We start from the raw sequence: 15,756 nt of genomic DNA, 5'->3' as shown, positions 1-15,756 counted from the left end.
ACATTAGGCTTCGCCTTTTGTTATTCATTTCATAATGATACGATGATTAAGTGGATACTTCTGACCTATTTCAAAGTCTCAGAAAAGACTAATAGAAAGTTGAACTGGAGTCGTATTCCTTTTCTGTTGCAGTTTACAAATACAAGTAACACATTAACTGTCCATGTGGGCACCTTTTGAGAATGGGTCATTTATGAATTTTGTTTGCAGGATTATCGCCAAAATGCTGAAGCAGCCAAAGCAGCCTTGGATGGACTGCAACGAAAGGGAAGAGTGTTGCGTGTCAGATTTGCTACTCATGCTGCCGCATTGAAAGTGAAGAATCTTCATCCCTTTGTCTCCAATGAGCTGTTAGAACAGGCATTTACACAATTTGGAGAGCTAGAGAGAGCCATTGTCATTGTGGATGAACGAGGCAAATCGACTGGAGAAGGGCTTGTAGAGTTTACAAGGAAACCTGGAGCCCAGCAGGCATTGCGACGCATCAGTGAAGGGGTCTTTCTGTTCGGGGCGTAAGTATTTTCAGTTTCAACTCTTTCTTTTTATTCTTGATATAGCTTTTAATGATTTGTAGAATAATCAGTGATCGGTTTGAAAAGCCTTTTACTTGAGTAAGATATATTTGTTTTGATTAAAAGCTTCCTAAGTGTCTTTGTCACAACAATTGATATTATTCTTGGCTTTTGTCTACTGGCTGGATTTATGATTGGAAGCAATGGACTAGTTGACAGGATGGGCTGAACATAAATTCAGTCAAGTAACTGCTTGAATTTTTAAATGTGTCCCAGTTGCTCTTTGTATTCCTTTAAGTGGTGTTCTTTGCTGAATAGTCTATTTAGATGGGTTTCCTTACATGAGGATGAAAAATTGGTGAAACTTCATTTGCAGGGATCCAAAGCCTATAGAGGTAGAACCACTGGAGCACAAAGATGAGGAAGACGGCTTACCAGAGAAGTTCCTGACAAAGAATGAGCAGTATAAAAAGTATGTATCAAAAGTTTTAATCTTATGAAATGCAAATAAGAAATATGTGTCATAATAAATGTCAGGGCTCAACATTAACAATTCCTCAACTGTCTGGGACATATAGATTGGCATGCAGGGCAAGCTAGGCCATTTCTGTACAATATTTCTTTAAGACTTACATGTCATTTGTTGTGTTTTTTGAAATTATTCTCTAGGAGACGATTTTGAGTCGTGACTTCGATAGGCGGAGTGTGCACCACAAGGCTACTTGCCATTGGCTGCTATTTTGGGGCAGCCTATGGTAATTTTTTTTGTAAAAAAGTCTTCAGGCATTGAACAACTCCAATAGACTGGTGTCGAGACTTGTCCAACTTGCAACTTGGTGGACCTGTTACAGTTTACGCGGCATATTGAGCATAGCATTCTTTTTATTTTCTATTTTTGGGACAGTGCAAAGTCTGTATTGCACACAATTTTGATGTTGCTGATGAACATGTGTCGTTCTGACTTCTTGACTGTAAGTTGTAAGTTAACTGTCAGTGCTTGCTTATAGGCATTACATACTGCCATTAACCATTACACATCTAACCCGCCCAATGTTGGCTTGCAGTGTAGCACCCGAACCTGCCTGGTACCGCCATCAAAACATGTGCTTACTATGGACGCAGCCATTGTTGTTTACATAAACGAGACTCTCGTGAGATTCACAGCCTCGTTTTAGGCACTTCCTGCCATGCATTTCGCACTTTTCAGAGTCCGATTTGTTTGAATTTTGACAAAGTTGTGAATTTTTAAAGTTGCAAGACGAGTTTGATGATTGCCGCATGCTTTAGCGTAATCTGTACGCTGATTCTGAAGATGACTTTGAACTGTTTTAATGATTTTTGCCTGAGAATCTTGTAAAAATCAATTGATCTGAGTAACCTAGATATCGACTTCCTGAGTTTTGCCGACAATGAGAGTGAAATTGGTCACTTGAATGTGAATCGATCGCCGGACCTCTGAAATCATGAATCAAACGCCGGACCTCCGAAATTGATACTGTCAGTGAGTTAGTCTTGATTTCACTGATATTTATTGGCGTTCTGCGTGATCTTCCTGATTGTGCTAGTTCAATGGAATATACTACTGATTTGGTAAAGTTTTGCCAAAGTTTTGAAGTTTCAAAGTTGCAAGATAAGTTCGATGACTGTTGATTGTAGTAGCGTAATCCGAACGACTGTTCTGAAGATGATTTTTGCTTGAGAATTTTGTAAAAGTTGCTCATACTGAGTGACCTAGACATCCCCTGACGGAGTTTTACCGATATTGAGAGTGTAGTTGGTACTTGAGTGTGAATCAATCACCGGACCTCCGAAATCATAAATCGATCGTCAGACCGTCGGAATCGATATATGTCAGTCGTTGATTGCACTAACAATTATTGACATTCTGCACGATTTTTCTGATTTTGCTAGTTAATAAATGGATTATATTTTTCTTTTCATTATGAAGAAATTACATGTGAGGTAGGTTTGTGGTTTGTTTTTGTTTGTTTGCAGTTGTTTTTCTCCCAACGCATCATCCCTCAAAATGAAAAGAACATAAAAATAAGCATGTTCATTGTTGGAATTCAAGTTGAGTAAGAAAATGAATGAAAAGAAGATATGTTAGAAGTCACTGCAGACCAGATAACTTACTTCAAAGAAAATGATACTGTGATTAAAATTATTTTTTTCAGAGTTGACCATCAAATTTGACACAATTATTTTGTTTATGTAAATACAAAGCAACATGAGCCTGGAAACAAAAATTCTTTTGCAACTTTATTATGTGTAGAATGCAGGAAAAATGAACATTCGCAACAAAAGAATGTAATGATATTTTTAATCAATGTTTATAATTACCCACTATCGAAAATCGCAAGAGTTATTCGCCTTGGCATGGGATTTCAGGGGTGATAAGTGCTGAGCGTCCTGTGGGTAAGAGGGTTAAGGCTTGTCTGCAGTTAACTAGAGGATAATGACTTGAACACATGATTAATAACTGAGCCCGTCTTCCTATCCTCCTCGCCCCATACTGCCATCCGCACCACCTCACCATCCAACCCCCCTTAAACATAGCAATCAAATTCACTGCCACTCTCACTTTCACCCTGCCCTCCCCTCCTATGCCTCCTCCTGTGACATTTAACAATGCTTAATCTTTCTTTCCCAAAAAAACATCCTTGAGTATTTAAGTTTTTGAGTCTGCGTCTCTCTTGCTCCCAACCCTCTTTCTCCTTCTGTCTTGTCCACCCGAAGGTCCTTTGTTAATCAAAACAAAATGGACAGGAATCAGTAATTAAGTACAAGAATCCATTCTGTATAACCATTTATGCCCCTTACCACCATCAGCATGACTACAATAATTATTGTTCATTATTTTCCCTGCACTTCACACCCCCTCTCATTCTCCCCAGTTTATCTTTCCTTTATGTATACCAGCTTTCTGTTCCATACTTAACCCTTCTCCTTTATACATTACTTATACCTGGACAGAACAGAAATGGCAAAAGGAATCGAGATTGAGGTAGTAGGGTGGGGAGGGTGGGTAGGTTCAAAGTCAAGGTCAGTTTTCCAATGCACCGCAACCTCTCTATGAAACTATGTTCCAGTCTTGATCTTCGTGCTTCTCACTCATTTACTGTCTTATGCTTCATGCTTATTTTTTTTATATATTAATAATTATTATTTATTTATGTACGCTTATAGTTGACCATCAAGTTTTTGCGCCTTGTGCATATTATTAGTAGTGGTAGTAGTTATTTATTTTTTAAATTTATATATCTATTATTTATTCACCCCTTTTTTTTCTTTTTTTTTTCTCAAGGCCTGACTAAGCGCGTTGGGTTACGCTGCTGGTCAGGCGCTTGGCAGATGTGGTGTAGCATATATGGATTTGTCCGAACGCAGTGACGCCTCCTTGAGCTACTGAAACTGAAACTGTCATAATCTCTTATTATGTCATCCCTCAGCATCCTTGCATACTCATTGGTACATAATAATATTAATATGAATGCTTAAAACACACACACACACACACACACACACACACACACACTTTATATGAAGACAAATATGTTAAGACTGCTTTTTCTCTTTTTAAGCTTGATCCTCTGAAATGATATCTTCCCAAGGTTTTAGACAGAAGGCCTTGATAGTTTTTAGATTTTAGGAAACGTTGCTGTGTGTGTGTGTGTTGAGGGAGGGGGGTTGGGGGGGGGAGAGAGGATAGTTTTGTCAGATGCTTGTAAGTTTCTGAAACTAGTGAAAGCTGGGAAGGTACAAAACCCATTCTGGCAAGTGAATTTTCCTTGACTTCCCCAACTAGGTAAGTGGAAAAAAAAGTTAATGTTGAGCCCTGAATGTAATCAGTAGTTGAGTAATTGGCGATGCTTTCAGAGAGCATTCCATGTAATACCATCAAATTGAATGGATGCCCTGGAAGTCCGGGATGGAAAACATTTTTTCTTCAAACAATTTTGTAGATTTCTTTCCCATCCAATTAACTGCTTGACAGCTGATCTTGAAATCAGTACCTTTTTTCCTCATTGTTCAAAGCAATTTTAGCCAATCTCAACCTGTGTATAATTGAGGTATTGTAATGGATTAAAAACCATATTTCAGAGAACGAGAGAAGGACCCTCATTTTGCACCAAAAGGCTCATTTGAATTTGAGTTTGGTATGCGATGGAAGCAGCTAGCTGAGATGGAAAAGAAAAGGATTGAGAATGTAAAGATGGAAATGGAAGAGGCCCGTCTGAAGCTGGAAGACGAAATGCAGAATGCTCTCTATGACTTCCAGGCTGAACAGATCAGGCAAGGTGAGTGTCAAAGTGTGAAGTCGACTTTTGAAACTAGGTTTTGTTTTAGCGGCATCAGTTAGATGTGGCCTGTACGTAAAGTTTGTGACCTTGGATTGTATTTTTTTCTGACACTAATGTTCATTCTCTTGTAATGTCAGTTTTCTTATTCACTCAATGCACTATCCACAGTGTAGCTTTGCAGAGTTTATATAAGAAAATGTAAAAAAGAAGCCGTATTGGGAAGGAGGGGTTTCAGTTTTCTTTCATGATAGTAACTTTTGATTTAATATATAACGCCCACTTTATCCTTTAAGACCCTCAGATGGTGAAAAACATCCTTTTCTGTATAAGGTTAGATAAATATTGATAATGTTTTCAGTTGGATGAGCCTGTTTCATAATTAACTTTTTGTAAGACATTATTCTTGCAGAATACATGCATTTTTCCATCTACATTTGTGTGCATGTGCTTATGTGTGTTGTAGCATCTGTTTGAATTATGCTGGTCAGTTATGTCTCTGAGCTTTTTTTTTTTTTCTTTAAGCATATTTCCAGCTTTGTTTTTTCATCTTCAGATCTTGTGCGTCAGCAAGAGGAACTGAGACGCTTGGAAGAGCTTCGTAATCAGGATCGCATGCGCAGACAGCAAGAGCTTGAGATGAGGTATGATAGTTTCAGAATATGAAATCCTTCAGTGTGAAGTTGCTTATTTTGCATTTTAAGTTAGCATGTTGTTAAATCACAGTGCAACCTGGAGACAACCTGAAACTGGCAAGATTGCAAGATCATGTGCAGGAATCACTAGTTTTAGGCCATCTAGCTTCAACAAATATTCACATTCAGAGAAGACAACTTGAGTGAAGATAATTGAGTGACTGCAATTTATTTGTCATGATTATTATTATTATTATTTTTTTAAGTGAAAACATTTTTGCTGACCAGCACCTGAACACAGATATAAGGTCAGACAGGTCTGGTTTCAGGAGCATGAGCCGCCGTGCAGAAGAAGAACGGGAACGCCAGCATGAGGAACGCAGACGCCAGGAAATGATGATGCGCCAGCAAGAGATGCAGCGTCGTAGTGGAGGGGGGTCAATGGACGGAGGCATGCCACGCAGCAGGGAGGAAATGATGGTGGGTTACTTTATTATTTTCTGCTTCTGTCACGTCCTTTATGGTCTGTAACAGCAGTATACACATTTGCTTGTCCATATAATTTTTCCTTTCCTTTAACCCTCAGGCTGCCTGTATGATGAGAAAACTCATCAGCGCATCCGTTCACGCTTTGCTGCCTCAGTAATGAGATAACTTATTTCTGAAATAATCTGACGTTTCCCTGGCTTGTTTTCTCTATTGATAGCTAGATACCCCATCTATGTCATGAGGTGTCCTTTATTTGAACAATTTGGTTGGGTTATTGGCTGTTTTTTTACTCGTCGCACACTGAGCAAATTGGTGAAGCCCGGCTCAGGCTGTGTGATCAAAAAGACCAAAATTGCTTTATCTGATGATCTGAAAGAATTGAAATGTCAGCTCAAAGAAGACAGTGAACTTTGATCGGACAATTTTATAGAGAATAAGGGGAGAAATGAAGAGACTGGCGAGATCAATGAACAGTGTTACGCTGTGCAGACAGGTACAGACAGAGCAGACTCAAACTACTTGACCGACATTGACATGACCGAAATAACAGTAGTACATGGTGGGAATGACATTCTTGGTACTGAACAAACACCATGGAGGTGTAGAGGGTGTGGGTACTGAGGGCAACTGGACAAAGTGTACTGGGTCAGAGGGGGGGGAGTGGTGGATGAGGCTGAGGGGCCGAAAAATTTTCTGTTTGAGTGTAGCAGAGCCATCCGAATACCTTTGAAACCATGTTTTTGATTTTGCTTCAGGGGAGTATTGACCCCCTGACCTCCCCCCGGCCCTCCCACACCCCCAACAGGGCTCTGCCCCTGTACCCGCCTGGACCCCAGTTTTTCAGTTTTTTTTGCATTTGGAGAAATGCCGTATTATGTATGGTGGGAAAACATAGCAAAACAGAAAAAAATTCTTACCTAACACAAGATATCATCTTCATAAAGAAAAGGGCATAAAGAGCATAAACAGGAAGCAGACCTGTTTATGCTATAACTTAGGCATAGTATTCTCTGATTTTGAAGCAATTTCTACGCTGCTACACATTTATACATAAAACTTTGAGAATGCCTCATTGCTGCCAACGAGGTTCACTCCCGATGCGGTCCAAACACAGATCCACGCTTTTTGTGTTTTTTCCTCTTCAACAGGTTGCGCGCATTTTTCAGCTCATGGGATTGTGTTTTCTTTGTTTTATTCTCCATCACTGCCCATAAGTGTTCTCATGATGATAAGTGCTTGAAGCAATTGCACGTCCAAGCATGAGCGCACATAACAATAACTGAAAGTGTTTCTCTTTCACCATCCAGAATGTCGGACAAATAACAACAGCATGAAACTTTAGATGAAGAATCAGATTGTGAAATTGTACAGCATTCAACATTGAAGTGGGACTGCAAGAAAAAGAAAAGAAAGAGCAAAAGCTTATCAGTTTGTATCACCAGAAATGCCCTTGTCTGGTGTCATCAAAGAAGGGACCATGCTTTGTTTTCTGCACTATATGCAAATCTGACTTATTGTGTAAGCATGGCTGGTGGTTTGATAGTACTTGGCACTGCGATACTGAGACATGCGAACAATGAGAGGGCCATTGGAAAGTGTATATCTATGGCTTCGTTCTTTCAGCTCCAAATGGTAGATGAAGTTTAGTTCATGGTCTTTCCTCAAGTTCTACAGTCAGTCAATTATAATTCTGTTTTTTATAGTCCAGTGGACTAAATGAATTCAGTTCATGGATATGAATTGCCTTCTTCCTCCTGTTTATTGCCCATCTGATCACAACCAAGTTGGATTGGAAGCCTCCTCCTCCTTGACACATTTGAGCACTAATTTCTTCAGTTGAAAGCATTGTGAAGTTACCCTGGCTACTACTGTACCAGTCTGTGTGCAGTTGACATGTATGTAAAAAAAAAAGTGTTTTGGGATGAACATCAACACACACAATTGCCTATTCATTCATGAGGCATTCATCAGTACTGATTAAATACAATTTTATCACGCAGTTTATGTCAGGGTAAGAAGTGACCATTCATTTGTCTTTATCACGACAGTAATAAAATAATATTTATGTCAACTTTGGTGGTAACAAATGCTCAGGAAAAAAAATGCTACACTTTGCTACAATGAAACTACCCTTTTTGCCCATCCAAGCTACACTTGTTTCTGTTTCTGGGTGAACGGGTCTGAAGAAGATACTGAAGAACGCCAATATTTTCAGTGACATGAATGACTGGCACTCTGACAGTATCAGTTTCAGAGGTCAGGTAATTGAGTCGCACATGAACCATCTTCTCATTATCACTGTCACTGTCGACGGGCGCAATAGCGGAGTGGTTAAAGCGTTGGACTGTCAATCTGAGGGTCCCGGGTTCGAATCACGGTGGTGGCGCCTGGTGGGTAAAGGGTGGAGATTTTTACGATCTCCCAGGTCAACATATGTGCAGACCTGCTAGTGCCTGAACCCCCTTCGTGTGTATATGCAAGCAGAAGATCAAATACGCACGTTAAAGATCCTGTAATCCATGTCAGCGTTCGGTGGGTTATGGAAACAAGAACATACCCAGCATGCACACCCCCGAAAACGGAGTATGGCTGCCTACATGGCGGGGTAAAGAACGGTCATACACGTAAAAGCCCACTCGTGTGCATATGAGTGAACGCAGAAGAAGAAGAAGAAGAAGAACTGTCACTGTCGGCGAAACTGAATCATATAGGTCACTCGGTATGTTTGACGTTTACAAGATTATCATGTAGAAATCATTCAGACGGTTCAAAATCATCTTCAGAATCATCATTCAGCATATGTCATTCAGCTCTCAACAGTCATCAGACTCATCTTACAACTTTGAAAATTCAAAACTTAATGGTAAAACTCCATTGGAAACCGAAATGTGCTGAATGCTCGGCAGGAAGTGGCAAATATGAGGCACCGATTCTTGTGATGATCTCATTTATGTAAACAACAGTGGCTGTGACTATAGAGAATATGTTTAGCAGGTGCTGGTTGGTGCTCAGCAATAAGAGAAAGCTGATTTATTGTGGGTGCTGGTGGGCACTTAAGGTAACAAAGCTTAAGTTAAACGGGGGAATTTGTGTGTCCATATGACCCAGAGAAAAAGATGACTTGAGATATACAGAAACGATTATTACTTGATTTGTTTGGGATCAAATGATATCATCCTTTCTTGAATTGTTTTCCAAAAAAAAGCCATTGTACTGTTTTATTTTCTTACGGGATGGGCGCAGGCTGAGTGGTTAAAGTGTTGGACTTTCAGTCTTAGGGTCCCGGTTTCGAATCTCTGGAATGGCACCTGGTGGATAAGAAGTGGAGATTTTTCCGATCTCCCAGGTCAACATATGTGCAGACCTGCTTTTGCCTGAGCAGATCAAATACTCGCGTTACAGATCCTGTAATTCATGTCAGTGTTCAGTGGGTTGTGGAAACAAGAACATACCCAGCATACACCCCTTCCAAAAACAGAGTATGGCTGCCTAAATGGTGGGTTAAAAACGGTCATTCACATTAAAGTCCACTCATTTACATACGAGTGAGCATGGGAGCTGCAGCCTATGAACGAAGAAGATTTTTTTTATTGGAGAAAAAACTGAACTGAAAATTTCAATTTTTCTTTCAAAGGCAATGCGAGGAGAGGGGGGATTCCCAAGTGGGATGGGAGACCAGTCCATGCACGGAGGCAGAGGGGGAGCACCCCCCATGCAGCCACCCCCAGCTCCTCCCTCTGGCATGGGTTTGGAGCGTGGCGGCCCACAAGGCATGTCAATGGAAAGAGGAGGTCCAGACAGGGCTGGTGGCCCACAAGGCATGGGCATGGAACGTGGGGGTCCGCAAGGGATGGGGATGGAGCGTGGCCGTCAGGGCATGGGAATGGAGCGAGGCGGTCCTCAAGGCATGGGCATGGACCGTGGAGGTCAGATGGGCATGGGCATGGACCGGGGCGGCCAGTCAGGCATGCCCATGGATCGAGGCGGCCAGCAGGCAATGTCTAGGGTAGGTGGCTCTTTTTTTCGAAGAATGTTCAGGTTTTGTTTGCTATGACTTCATGACATATCTACATCTATCGGATGTTTTGAAAAGACTTAACAGTTTGGAATGTTCGCCAGTTTAGGAATATTAGGTGATACAGGTTTTACTTGAACATATTACAACCATATTATAACATGAAAACATTACAACCATACTGACATTGCAATGAGCAGTGCTTACTTGGTACAGGCTTTGTATTTTTGCATGAATGTTCAAAACAATAATTGTAAATTTTTAAAGATGAAAATCCACAAACTTTGTGGAGAACAGTTTACCAGTATTTTGTCAGTCAACGCAATAGGAAGGGGAAGTCTTGCTTTATTTGGAATGTATGGAAATGTAGCATACTTGTCTTTACTACTGAATTGCATTATGCCATTGGCACTGAGGTGTTATGATGCATGAACTGATAATAAATAAAAAAGAAAAGAAAAAAAGAAGGAAAAAAAAAGAAAAAAGATTGACTATTCTGTGGTACATTGATTCTGGAAAAAAGAGGTGATCTTTTTCAGCAGATGCAGCAAGGTGGAGGAGGCCAGGGAGTTCAAGGGGGTGGTGGTGCCAATGCCAGTGGCAGTGGGAACCAGAATGTCAACATAGGGGGACAAGGTGGAGGCCAGATGGTAAGTAGTGTTCTCTCTTTGCTTCTAGTTCACAGTTCTCTGAAACTGCATTTCAGCATCATACTGTATTTATCATCAACAAGGCTTTTTAGATCATAGTTACAGTCCCAAATTTTATTGAGGAAAAACTATTTTGGTGGTTTACTATTAAAGACATTCCAAATGAGGAAGAGTTGCTTAGCTTGTTCAGACACAAGATCAGTATACTTTAAAAATGAAATCTCACAAATTGTCTTACTTCAGATCAGAGATAGCATGCTTCAGAATATGGAAGAAAATGAAACAAGTTGAAAATCCAAACAAAAATTGTGCTTTACAGCCAAGAATAACATTGTCTTGACCTCCCTTTTGATCTTGATTAGGTCCTTAATATTGTTAGAAACCTGCTAGACTTCCCTTTTAATTGCGCCCGATCTACAAACCTATAAATTATGCCCAAAACATGCTTGTGTGATTGGTGAATAAGGCTCTTCACAGACAAGAGTGCTAGGTAAAATCGTAATTTCTTGTTGTTCATTAAGAATAGTGTTAAAAAAAACAACAACAAAAAACCCCCAGTACATCCTAAGATAAACAGATGTAATAGTTGCCTTGTCATCACTTTAGATCATACAGTGACTTGTTCATCTTCATGAAGTCAGATACAGGTGTCTTTAGAAAAAGACTGGCTTCCCTTGGAGTGAATCGGGAGTGATGAACCAGTTTGTGTTTGTTTTGCTGCCTTGGCTGCTCCCTGTAATACCATATTACAAAGCTGTGATCAGATGGAAAAGGTGTAAAACAGATTCCATTTCAGCTGTTCAGTGTTGTCGGAGGTTGAAGATCAGTATGCTGTACTTGCTTCAAACTCCCAGGTGACCCATGCAGCAAGTCTTCATTTGGTGCATTTTTCTACAGTCTGCATATTATCATCATGGATATACTTCAGGGGTTGGCGTATGGGACAAACAGTGTCATAAATGGCATGTGCAAAGATAAAATCCATATAAATAGTAGTAGCAGCTTGTTGATACATGTGGCCCTTCCGAAAGACTTGGTTATTTGTGTGCTGTGATAGGACTGTGGGTTGGGATTATTTTTATTTTCTTGTCATTTTTCTTTTTTTTTCCACATTTTGCATGTATCGAACTTGATCATTTGATTCACCTCCCAAATTTACATGTCAAGCCAAAGAAGCATATCGAGCAAACAAACATTATTAACCGTATTTGGTGAGAAACATTGTGGGTATTTGATTGGTTTGTGTGTGCATGGGTATAGGAAAACAAATGAAATTGCAGGCAGAAAAAAACAACCCAAAATGGGTTGCGCTGTCAGTGTAGCAACACACTTTCCCAGGGGAGAGCAGCGTGAATTTCACACAAAGAAATCTGTCATGACAAAAAGAGGAATACAAATCAATACAAATACAAATGTATGTGTGTGGTTGGCTTGTAGAAGCGTCACCCTGTATATTTTACTAGATTGTTTCACACAAATTAATTACAGGTTTACATTGATGTTATATGGTTAACAACCTGTGTCTCCGTTTTTCCTTTAAGATCTAGCTTTTGCAAGAGGAGCATGTGTATGAGTTAGTCAGGAGGGGGGGTGGGGGGGAAGCGAGAATTTGAGTTGTGTTTGCACACACATGAATGTGTGTATGAGAGTGTGTCAGAGAATTATGAAGACAACAAGTCCTTATTTCTATTCCATATTATTATTAAAACAAGTCTGACTTGGGTTCCTGAATAGCTAAAATCCAATGCAAATACACACATAGAATTACATACATATTGAAAAAACAAATGAATTACTGTTCAGTTGTACCCCTAACAGAAGTGTTCTGTCATCCTTTTTTGTCTGTCTTTCTCGCTGCCTGTTTTTCTGTCACTCTGTCTCCAGCGTTGGTTGATTTGTGTTCTTTCTCATTTCTTCCTTCCATACTTTGGTCCATGCGCCATTCTGTCTGTCTCTTAATTTAATGTGGCTCGGCTTGATAATTGATGGAAATAGATTTTCTTTATGGTTGAAAGTATTGAAAAAAAGTTATTTAGAAAAACAACAAACAAACATGGTAACAGCTTGTAACAGCTGTTCATGACTTAACAGGGCTCCAGTAAGTGTACAAATGGTAAATCAGCTTTTACATGGTGAATCTGTGACTGGAAGGTTGTCATTTTAGGAATGAGAATTTGTGTGTGTGTGGAGTTTAAAGTAATCAGAAGGTGGTGCTTATACAAATCTATTTGTAGCATTGCTGCAGTGTAATAGGCAGTCTGTCAGTGACTATTGATGGACTTGTGGTTGATGAAGAATGGGTATTCAGAAAGTCTATTTTTAGCATTGCTGCAGTGAAATAGGTAGTCTTGTCAGTGCCTAATCACATTGTCGTTGATGCAGAAGGGGGGGTATTCAGACAGTTCTGTTTTAGCATTGCTGCAGTGATACGGATATTCTTTTTCCACCAGGTGATATTGTGGTTGACTTTGCTATCTTGCTTAGTCAGTAAAAGGATAGGTTTGTGGAGAGAGCTGTAAAGGGGATGCAGGGGTGGATTGACAGATGTATGTGAACAGTTCATTGTAAAAAAAACAAAAAAAACAACCCCAAAAAACACCAAACAAACCAACCAAGCACAAGTATGGAAGGGGAGAATTATATTTTCATTGAAGACAAATAAATCTTGTGAACAAGATCAAAATGAAGGGAGTGACTTGGCATTGTGCCAAAGATGTACATTTTTGTTTATACTCATTTCATATTCTCCAACTTATAGTAGTTTACGAAAGAGAATTCAGTTGACTTTCCAAAAGACTTTGGAGTTTTCCCAGTCAAAAGAGGAAACTAGTCAGGGATACAGAGGGGAGGTAACCTACTTCTGGGGGGCTATCGGCCGTAGCTACTTTCGTTTTCTCCGCATAGGTGGATAGTAGTTTGCACAGGACAGGAATTGGACTTCCTTCCGGGTCTGCACTAGTGGGTTACTAAGTCTGTTATAACAGACTTTATCTCCCAGAGCACTGGCAGAATGTTTTGCATATCTGCTCATATGCAGTGGGTTTAAAAAAAAAAAAAAAAATTATTATTTTTAAAAATCTTTTTATTGGTGGACATCTTGAGTGCTTAGAAAAGTGGTTCTCACTATTTGTGAAACCCATCAATATTTCTCTTCTTCAGTATTGTTCATCCAGTTTGGAGCAGGAAAATTTACGAAATGAAGAATTTAACTTATTGTTGATTGATTAATTGATATGGATACTTATGTAGCGCCTATCCTCAGTTGGAGATCAAGCTCTAAGCACTTTATAAACACGGAGTCATTTACACAACAGGCTTCCTACCTGGGTAGAGCCGACTGACGGCTGCCATTGGGTGCTCATCATTCGTTTCCTGTGTCATTCGATCAGATTTCAAGCATGCATTACATACACACTCAGACAAACATGTAACATTTAGCATTTTACGTGTATGACCGTTTTGCTTATTTACCCTGCCATGTAGGCAACCATACTCCGTTTTCGGGGGTGTGCATACTGGGTATGTTCTTGTTTCCATAAACCACCGAACACTGACATGAATTACAGGATCTTTAACGTGCATATTTGATCTGTGTGCGTATACACACGAAGGGGGTTCAGGCACAAGCAGGTCTGCACATAATTATGTTGACCTGGGAGATCGGAAGAATCTCCACCCACCAGACGCCATTAACAAGATTTGAACCTCAGATTGAAAGTCCTACGCTTGAACCACTCGGCTATTGCGCCCGTCTTCTTCAGTTGCAGGCGCTGGCAGGTCTGCACATGCGTTGACCTGGAGATCAGAAAAATACCCACCCTTTACCCACCAGGTGCCACCGAGATTCAAACCTGGGACCCTCAGATTGAAAGTCCAACGCTTTAACCATTCGGCCACCATAAAAAAAAAATTATTTAAAAAATCAGTGAAAATCAGTAATGCTTGGTGTAAAACCAGTCTGATGATCTGACACTAGGAATAGAGGGATTCCTTTTAGAGACTGGAAGATAAAGAAGTTCTTTCTGAGAGGAATTTGAAAAGTAAAGGACATAGCTTTTGAGAGAATTGGGGTCAGTAGATGTGGAACATCTGAATTCAGGAAATGATAATCCATGAATTATAGGCCTTTACTTTAGTTTCATGTGTGTGTCCTGCATATCATACACGTACACACTTGACTTGTGCATGTGGATATACACACATGCATGTACATACACTCAAAACTTGCTGCGATGCATACACATGGCATCTGTGTCATGCCACCATTCCCACATTATCCTGTATAAAGAATTGGATTCATACCTTCAAATATGTTGATGTGGCATGGCTTATGATTGTCATTGGAAAGAACAAGTCTCATTGTATAGGAAACAACATTGAAAAATTATTTGACATTGAATGATTGGTCTATGATTATAGTACATTTTGTGTGTGTGTGTTCTGTGATTTGTGTGTGTGTGTGTGTGTGAAGGTTTGATCATAATTAAGGTTTATATGATATCAGCACTTTATACTGATTTCTCTTCAGTACCAAATAACTGTAGAAATGCACTACAGTTAAGAAGCTGATTGTTAGTAGCTTCTGTCGATCAGCATAAGTGTCCTGATGACTTTCCATAGAAAGCAACACCTGGAGTGACATCTTCATATGAATGGAATGGGTTGGGAGCAGAGCTTGACAGTTGCCTGTACCAAGTCTTGGGGCCACATGTTAGATTCTGGGTTTTGTATTAAAATAAGTTAAAATTCTTGGTCTTTTCATCATGTAACTAGTCTAGTTTCTGCTGAAGATTGTGATTTTCCCTTTTGACATGGTCTTGGCACTTAAAAAGTTTGAAATACCCCCCTTTTTTTTTCCTTTGGCAGTAAAAATACCAACTCTCAGGAGGGAAAAGTCGCAAAATTGTTATTTCTTTCCCTTGAATGAATTTTTTTTTCTTTTCCTTTGAATGAAGCACGATAACAAATTGTGCTTCAAATGTAAACATGATGTATGGCAGAGGCATGATTTTTATTTGATTTCACCCACCACCCCCACCCTCCCTACCTGAAAATGGTTTCACTGAGTTGAATGACTGACAGATATGTATACAGACCTACATTCATGCCTGCACACATCTTCAGAGTTCAATGGGGAAGAAGAGATAACATCAGAAG

General features: G+C 39.8%; 1 protein-coding gene across 4 annotated transcripts in view; it reads left to right on the top strand.

Moving 5' to 3' along the window:
- The window catches only part of LOC143282765 (uncharacterized), a 42,215-nt gene that overhangs the window by 1,763 nt on the left and 24,696 nt on the right, over window positions 1-15,756 (top strand). For 2 of the 4 annotated variants that reach the window (XM_076588521.1, XM_076588520.1), the window contains exons 2-8: window positions 211-512; window positions 889-984; window positions 4,614-4,810; window positions 5,367-5,454; window positions 5,763-5,925; window positions 9,569-9,940; window positions 10,489-10,599. In XM_076588521.1, the coding sequence (XP_076444636.1) occupies window positions 211-512; window positions 889-984; window positions 4,614-4,810; window positions 5,367-5,454; window positions 5,763-5,925; window positions 9,569-9,940; window positions 10,489-10,599 (1,329 nt within the window). The remainder of the gene's footprint in view (window positions 1-210; window positions 513-888; window positions 985-4,613; window positions 4,811-5,366; window positions 5,455-5,762; window positions 5,926-9,568; window positions 9,941-10,488; window positions 10,600-15,756) is intronic. The other 2 variants (XM_076588523.1, XM_076588522.1) reach the window with 2 other exon arrangements.

The sequence above is a fragment of the Babylonia areolata genome, chromosome 6 (assembly GCF_041734735.1).
Source record: "Babylonia areolata isolate BAREFJ2019XMU chromosome 6, ASM4173473v1, whole genome shotgun sequence".
NCBI lineage: Eukaryota > Metazoa > Mollusca > Gastropoda > Neogastropoda > Buccinidae > Babylonia > Babylonia areolata.
Note: the sequence above shows the minus strand (reverse complement) of the source record. Positions and strands in the feature narration are given on the sequence as shown.